Source organism: Plasmodium falciparum (assembly GCF_000002765.6).
Source record: "Plasmodium falciparum 3D7 genome assembly, chromosome: 11".
NCBI lineage: Eukaryota > Apicomplexa > Aconoidasida > Haemosporida > Plasmodiidae > Plasmodium > Plasmodium falciparum.
The window spans coordinates 85093-94040 of record NC_037282.1 but is presented as its reverse complement, the minus strand read 5'-3'; the positions used below and the strand labels follow the sequence as shown (position 1 = coordinate 94040).

The 8948-nt window shown below is 19.9% G+C and overlaps 2 protein-coding genes and 1 pseudogene across 2 annotated transcripts, besides 1 other annotated feature; 1 reads left to right on the top strand and 2 right to left on the bottom strand.

Annotated features, from left to right (window-relative positions):
- Positions 1–3166: 3166 nt before the first annotated feature.
- PF3D7_1101900 lies at positions 3167–3595 on the bottom strand (annotated as a pseudogene).
- Positions 3167–3595: a sequence feature (erythrocyte membrane protein 1 (PfEMP1), pseudogene).
- Positions 3596–6151: 2556 nt separating this feature from the next.
- Positions 6152–7000, top strand: PF3D7_1101800 (exported protein family 1; the record flags this gene model as incomplete). Its single annotated transcript, XM_001347671.1, has 1 exon — positions 6152–7000. The coding sequence occupies one exon, from the start codon at positions 6152–6154 to the stop codon at positions 6998–7000; it is 849 nt and encodes a 282-aa protein (XP_001347707.1).
- A 622-nt stretch (positions 7001–7622) lies between these two features.
- On the bottom strand, positions 7623–8412 carry PF3D7_1101700 (Pfmc-2TM Maurer's cleft two transmembrane protein; the record flags this gene model as incomplete). Its single annotated transcript, XM_001347670.1, has 2 exons — positions 7623–8249; positions 8344–8412. The coding sequence occupies 2 exons, from the start codon at positions 8410–8412 to the stop codon at positions 7623–7625; spliced, it is 696 nt and encodes a 231-aa protein (XP_001347706.1).
- Between the last annotated feature and the right edge of the window lie 536 nt (positions 8413–8948).

The following is an 8948-nucleotide window of genomic DNA, read 5'->3' as shown; positions in this document are numbered from 1 at the left end:
TACTTATGATCCCTCTTTATATGTTCTAAGGAACATAAAGGGGAGGAGGTGCTTTAAATATATCCCTCTTTAAATGTTCTTCTAAGGAGCAATAAAGAGGGAGAGGTAATAAAATCCTCCTTTGTATGTTCTTTTATGGAGCATAAAGGAGGTAAGTACTTATGATCCCTCTTTATATGTTCTAAGGAACATAAAGGGGAGGAGGTGCTTTAAATATATCCCTCTTTAAATGTTCTTCTAAGGAACTTGAAGAGGGAGAGGTAATAAAATCCTCCTTTGTATGTTCTTTTATGGAGCATAAAGGAGGTAAGTACTTGTGATACCTCTTTATCTGTTCTAAGAACGTGAAGAGGAGGAGGTGCTTTATAAATATCCCTTTTTATATGTTCTTCTAAGGAGCAATAAAGAGGGAGAGGTAATAAAATCCTCCTTTGTATGTTCTTTTATGGAGCATAAAGGAGGTAAGTACTTGTGATACCTCTTTATCTGTTCTAAGAACGTGAAGAGGAGGAGGTGCTTTATAAATATCCCCCTCTTTATATGTTTCTTTAAGGAGCAATAAAGAGGGAATTGTACTTTAAATATCCCTCTTTATGTGTTTCTTTAAGAAATGTTAAGGAGGGGAGTACATAAAATTCTCTCTCCATAAGTTCTCCTAGGGAACGAGAAAGGAGGGGGCACCAATGATCTTTCTATATATGTTCTTTTAAAGAACATAAAGGAAGTGAGGTACATATATAATCTTATACACCACATTACTACAATAAATATATTTTTAATAGTACAATATGAAAATTTCATTTGTGCCATAAACGGATTCCCAAAACATTAGCTTTTATATAATAATATTAAATATTGCTAATATATATTGGAATATTGAATTATTGATAATTTAATTGTTCTAATATAATATGATTAGAAATATTTGATCTTTTTTGATTGAGGTTTTTTTTTTTTAATTACTTAAGAAAAAATATTTTATTTCTTATATATATATTTAAGAAAATAAATATTTTCATGGAAATATGTGTGATAGAATATATACCACCACATATTTTTATGTTTTTATTTTATTCAATAGAATCTAATAAAAGTATATTGAAAAAGTGTAAATAAAATTTATTTTATTGAATACACAATAAAAATTATATATTTTTAACCAATATAAATATAATAAGGTTAAAAAATATATATGAAAATGTATATATTTATTTAATTTTAAGCATTTGGAAATATAATTTTTTTATTATAATATTATAATATTATAATATGTTAGTTATATATTTCCTGTGATTATCTTATAAGTTATCAATATTTTACATATTTCAAAAAAAAAAAAAAATAAAAAAATAACATTTTAAAAATATTTTTATAAGGTAATAATAATAATAATAATAATAGTAATATAATATAATATAATATAATAAGGAGAGAACAAATATAAAGTCGAATACTGATTCAAATAATATTAAAAATAATCAAAATATATCAGAAACAATAATACAAGGTGAGGATATTTTATGGAAAGCAATATGTAATCATGGACATTATAAAAATTATAAAAGGAAGAAGAATTCTACAAAAAGTGATTTAAAAAATGAAAAGGATAAGTACAATTATATACATTTGAGGACATTTATTAAGTTAACGATTGCACAAATTATCATGTGAACAAAAGATAATCAAGGAACTTCATTGATATTCGTTGATTGACTTAATAATATATATTTAGTAAACATGTAAATATATATGTATATGTGTGTGTGCCTATTTTGCCATTAAAAAAAAAATATTTTTTTTATTTTATTTTATCTATTTATTATGTTTATAATAAAATTAGTAGAACATTAATTTATTACATATAAATTTTTATTTATTATATGGATTAATTAAAATATAAATTATATACAATTATAATATTAAATAATCGCATAATGTACATATAATTTTTTTTTTTTTTTTTTTATATAAAAAAATAAATTTACATTTTTCAAAGTATAATAATATGACGTATGTCAATAAAATATCCACTTAGCAAAATATGTAAAAGTAAAATACCTTTTTAAAATTAATATATATATATATGTTTCATATTATGTGTAATATTAATGAATTATTATAAGAACATACGATAAAAATTAACTTTAAAATAATGATTATGTATTTATTATATATTAGTGTAATATATTATAATTATTAAAAAATTTACTGTTGCTATTTTAGAATAATACCTATTAAAAAATACTATTTACACTCCTTAATATTATATTAGGATATATTATCTATATATTAATAATTTCCCCTGTTCAAATATTTTTGGTCTTTAGTAAATAATGATTATACATATATTATATTTTTGTTTTTCAATAGGTAATAAATATTATTTATTTATTATTTTTTTTGACAAGTAAAAAGAAAATTACATTAAACATATGATATTGAAATGGAAAATATAAGGATATATATATATGAGTAATATTGTATAATTACAATTTGGTTCTTAAAGTCTATAATATAGTACTGTATATAAATATATGATAAATAAATATATGCCAATGATAGTAAAAATTAATATTAAGAATAAAAATAATAAAACAAAAACCTTAAAATTATTGTATTCATTTTATTATTATAATAATGTAATTATATTAAAAATATTTTTTAATTATAATATACATTTTTTTGTTGTATATATTATGTTTTATGTAAATATTTCATAATACAAAATAATTAAGAAATATTTAAAATATTTTGTTTTTATATAACGTAAGTATATATTTTAACATTATAAAAATATATAAAGGGAATGATTAAAAAAAAATAATAATAAAATAAAAATCACACTTCTATTAAAGAATAAAAAAATTGAAAAAAAAAAGAAAATAAATAAATATAAAATATGTTATATATATATATATATATATATTTATATATTAGATATGGGAATTTGTTACTCTTTTTAATTTATTATTAATATATTATGTAGACATATTCCTTTTTGGATTAATATAATTGTATTAATCATCAATTAATGTATTATCATTTTCCTCATACTTTTCATGATTATTATTTTTTATATAATCAAGAATTGTGAAAATTTTGAAAATAATTATCATCTGTTATATAAGTGTTTTCCACATTTTATTATTTTCATCAAAATGTAAATCTATAGATATATTTGTGAGTAAATTTTTTGTTTGAAAAATGTTATTGTTGTAATATCATTATATATGATATTTGTTGATCCGAGATTATCAAGAGGAATTTTGTTATTATGATCTTGATAATATATATTGTTTGTACTTATCATATTATATGTTTCATCATTAATTTTATGAATATCATCAAGAGTTGATGGAGGTAAATCAAATATATGTTCATTATTTTCCATAGTTCATTCTTCATTCAATTTATTTAACATATCTTCTTTATGTTTCCACTTTTCACATATATATCTATGTCTATCTAGCCATTTATGAAATAGATTTAGTTGGTTCATTATAGGATCACTATGTGATTGTTTGGAAAAACTATTAAAAGTCGTATTTTTTGTATGATTTGTACCAAATAATTCATTTCTTTTCGTTTCAGAACTTCATCATAAATATCAACATTATGGTTAGTACTTAGTGAATTGTTAATTAAGTCAATTCCGGTATATATATTATTTCAAACATATTTTGGATTTCCCATAATATTAGTAGTACTATTAATATTTTCAGGAACATTCCAATTTATGTCGTAAGTAACCTTGTTTATCTGGTACTGCACGTAATTCTGGTATGCGACATTTCATTACTTCCCACCAGTTTTGACGTAAATTTGTATATGGGGGATCATCACGGGCATATTTGGCACCAATTGTACCTTTAATTTTACCAAATATGGTTTTCAAATTTTCTTGTAATCGTTCTGCATCTTTGTTTTGATCCCACAAATCTGTTCCTTTAATTATATCGCGAAGATCTGCAAAACTATATTTCATAACAGTACATATTCCTGAAACATCATTACTAAGATTATTTTTTTATGTATTCTCCTTCATATTTTGCTGTCAACAACACATCATCTAATAATAAGTCACTCACATGATTACCGCTAAGTCCCTCGCTATCTACATTTAAATTCTCCATGTTTGATGTACTCATATGACGACGGAGAGGAGGTAATAGGACATTTTGTTGGTTTTGATTTACATCATCCTTCTTCGTTTCCCATGGCGTTCCTATTTCAAATCTTTTTTATTGACCTGTACCTTTTCCAGTACATGGACGATGATATTTATCATCACCCTTACCATATTCACGTTTATCATTCGTATGTTTTTCTTTGTCAATGATGCAAATATTAACTTATAGGTCATTTCCTTGACCCCCTTTGTTGTACTGACATTTGTGAGCTTGAGCCGTCAAACCACTAAAATACCATTCGCTTTTTGCTTCTCCTCCTGTTGAAACTGTTCTGCGATTTGCATCACTGTTTTTTGGGTACCAACAGCACTACTTCTCGCCATTTTCTTGTAGTATAACAAAATATAGTAATATATATATATGTATATTATTTGTGGCGTTATTTGAAAAAAATAAAAACAATTTTTATAGAATATAAATTTATGATCTCTACGTCTACTCATATAAATATGTATTTATCCACTTACATTTTTACTTTTCCATTTATCCACAACATTTGAAATATATTATATATGTGCCTCTTTTGTAAGGTTTTGCCATTTTAATATATAAATATTATTAATTTTATATAATTTTCTTTTTTGTTTTTAGGCTTGAATGTTTATTATATGCATGTTATATATATGAATATATATCTTTCCATAGTTATGAAAAACAATAAAATATACATATATATTATTTAGATTAATATATAAATATCTAATAAAATACCATTAGTATTAATAGTAGTATCAATATAAGTATTATTTGTGATAGTACTAATATTAAGAATTAATTTTTGTTCATTTTTCTTTTTTATGATATTCAAAAAAAAAAAATATTAGAATACATGTGTAATAATTGATAAATAATATATTTTTTCAAAGAATACGTATGACTAAAATATACTAAAAAAAAAAAAAAATTTGTATCACACACGTATTATAAAAAAATAATTTATGTTATTAAAATATAAAAGGATAGATACTATCATTATATAAATATATACATATGATGTATCTATCCTAAAACAAATATATATGTAGTACATGTTGTAGATAATTTAATAAAATAATTTTTTTTTGTTTTTTATTCTAATGGAAAAGAATTATACAAATATACATATATAATATATTTTTTATTAATGTAATAATGAAAAATTTTATATTAATAGCATAGAATAGTTAAGCATTAATATTTACCAAGGAAAATATTAAAAAATATATAAAAAGTAATATATATAGATAAATTAAAGTTAAAAAATCACAAAAAAAAAAAACAACAATAAAAATTACAAGTGGAAAAAAAGGAGTATTATTATATTGAAATAAAAACATTTTATAACTTTTTTCATTTTCTTTTTCTTTAATTTATTTCGTGAATTTTTGTACTATATCGTTTTTGTTATGTTTTATATATTGTATCCCTTTTTTATGCTACTTGTAATTTTATGTATTCGTAATATGTTATATTTTTTTTTTGATTGTATTGGTGGTATTTATAATAAAAAAGAAATAAAATTATAATAAAAAATGGTTTATTGAATAAATATATATATACAATTTAATATATAATATGATATATTTTTTAAGGAACATAATTGTGAATTGAAATAATATATTTAATTATATTAAATTTATATTATAGAGAAATAATTATTCTTTGAATAATATCTTTCTTATAATAATAATAAGATATAGTAGATCAGAAGAAGATATTTTGGATGATAAAAATTACATGATAATACAAAAAAAAATTATGAAAAAAAGTTATGAAATGTTATATGTAAAAAAAAATTCCTATATAAATGAAATTAAAAGAACGTTTTATAATTTATCCTTATAGCATTATCCAAAAATTAATAAAGTAAAAATTTAGTGTTGCATAATAAATTTGAGAATACAAGTGAGGCATATCAAATATTGAGTTATTAGAATAGAATAAAATTATATGATTCCGGTGATTTTGATGAATCAGATAAAATGATAATTATTGTTCCTTTTATATTTTTTAATTTAATATTTACCTCTGATATGATGTATGAATATATTGAAAATACCAAAGTACCTATTTTTGTTAAATTATTTTTTGGGAAAAGTATTTTTATTGAAGATATATTTTATTATGTTGGTATGATTATGAAAGAAATGATGGAAGGGCAAAATATAAGAGAAGAGGAAGTAGCTGAATTATTAAAAGATAGATTAGATTTATATATAGATAATGAAGATGAATGGGAGAAGTTAATGGAAAATGAAATTAGCATGTTATTAAAGTCTTCATTTTCTAGTTTTATATTAGAGTCTATAGGATGGACATATGAGAATGTTTCTAATATTTTTTTAGAAGAAAAAGCAAATTCTGGTATAAATAAAAAAGATATATATTTAAAAGAAGCTAATGAGAGAATGATTAGAAATTCAATTGTTTTGAGACAATGTAAAAGTCGTTTTATATCTATAATAACAAATTATTATCCTTTTAAAGAACAAAATAATCCTTTTATAAAGCAGGCACAATATGTATCCTCATCTAATTATGTATTGGATGATATAATAAATAATATAGACTATAGTATAGATAATATACATAGAGCCATAGATAATTTATACTATGAACATATATTAAATTTATTAGAGGAAGAAAAAAATGAAATACTAGAAGAAATATTAAGGAATATTCTAAAAATTATTTTGTGTGATGTTGAAACAACGGTAAGAAGATCAGCACAAAAAGTATTACAAAATGCAGAAGGAGATACAAATTTGATGCTTAAAAGAGCTAAAGGATTACAATCATTGGGTAAAATGATATTACAGAAGGTTAATTGAGGATATATTATATGTACACACACATATAAGGGATTATATATATATATATATATATATAAAGGATTAATAAAAAAATTAAATTTTATTAAAGGAAAAATGTACATATAAATGAATATGTTATTTTTTTAAATAATATTAGAAATAACATTTTTTCATAATATAATAATAGAAGCACCCACCCACCACCACCCACACATATATATATATATAAATGTTTTACTTTTAAATTTATATTTACAAAAGTTTTTTTTTTATATAAACTTAAAAGTGAACAATTTATTTTTTTATCATAATTTTTTTTTTTTCATTTTTATAACAATTTAAGTATTTTCACAGATATATATATATATATATATATATATATATATATATATTTATTTATTTATTTATTTATTTATAATTATTTATTTTGGCTAGCCATCTAGCTGTTTTATTATTTAGAAAAAAAAAAAAAAATTATGTGATACATTGGCTAGTTATATTATAAACTTAAGAAAAAAAAATAACAAATGGGTGAATAAGTAATTTATAATATTTATAATAAATGAAAATAAATAAAAAAACGTATAAAAATTAATTACATTATATATCATAATATTAGATTAAATAAATAACAAAATATTTATTTTGTTATTTGCTTTTTGTTTTGAAAAAATGTGTTCAATTTTGTTTTTAATTTTTTAAAACCTATTTTCATGTCAGGAAAATAACGAGCAACTATATAGATAATAAAAATTAAAAGAAAAGATGCAGGAACATATATATATTGAGGAGCATTACAAATAGCAAACATACATGCTATCATTATCATTATAATGATTAAGGATAAGGTAATAGAATTAATCCCAATATTATTCCACAAATTTTTTCTTTTTAAACATTTTATATCATTTTGCATACGAAGATGCATTAAATAACTATCCATTTGTTCTTTACATTCTTCGTTATTACTATATTTTTGAAGTTCATTAATTGATTCATTTTTTTCTTTTACATCTCTACTATTTATATATTTTAATGAGAGATTTTTGATTTTATCTTTTTTTTCTTGAGTTATATCCATATTATCTACTAAACTGACTAGAGATGAAATTTGAGGATCAAGATTTTTTTTTTTTTTGTCCTTAAACAATATATTCGTTAAGGTATTTCCGAATGATTTTTTATTATCATTTTTTTGTGCTAACATTCTGAATTGTATCCCTCCATTATGGTATGATAATTTGTATGTTCCAATTTCTACTACATTCTATAAATAAATACACACACATACATATATATATATATATATTATAAATAAATAAATATTTGAATAAAACATATAAAATATTATTATATATTACGTTATTAAATAGATTAGATGCACATAGTATTATGGTAAAAATATATATTTTATAAATATAATGAAACATATTTTATTATTATTATTTCTTTATAGTGTATTCTAATATATAGATGTGAATTATTTATATTATCTATTCTTTTGAATTATGTATATTATGTAATAATATTATAAAAAAAATACTTTTTATCATTGATTTTTTTTTTTTAAATATTTGTATATTATATAAATTAAAATAATAATAATTATAATTTTATAAATAATAAATTTCATGTAATGCTATATTATTACATATATTGTGAATCATCAAAAAGTGCTGGATTCTAAAGAAAAAAAAAAAAAAAATAATAATAATTAAAAAAAAAAAATAAAAAAAAAAATAATAATTAAAAAAAAAAAATAAAAAAAAAAATAATAATTAAAAAAAAAAAATAAAAAAAAAAATAATAATTAAAAAAAAAATAAATAAAAATAATAACAAATAATTATAAATATATATATATATATATATATATATATTTGTATTATTATATGTTATTTATTATCCTATTATACAACTATTATACATAAGTATATTTCTATATTATATGTGCATGCGTTATTCTT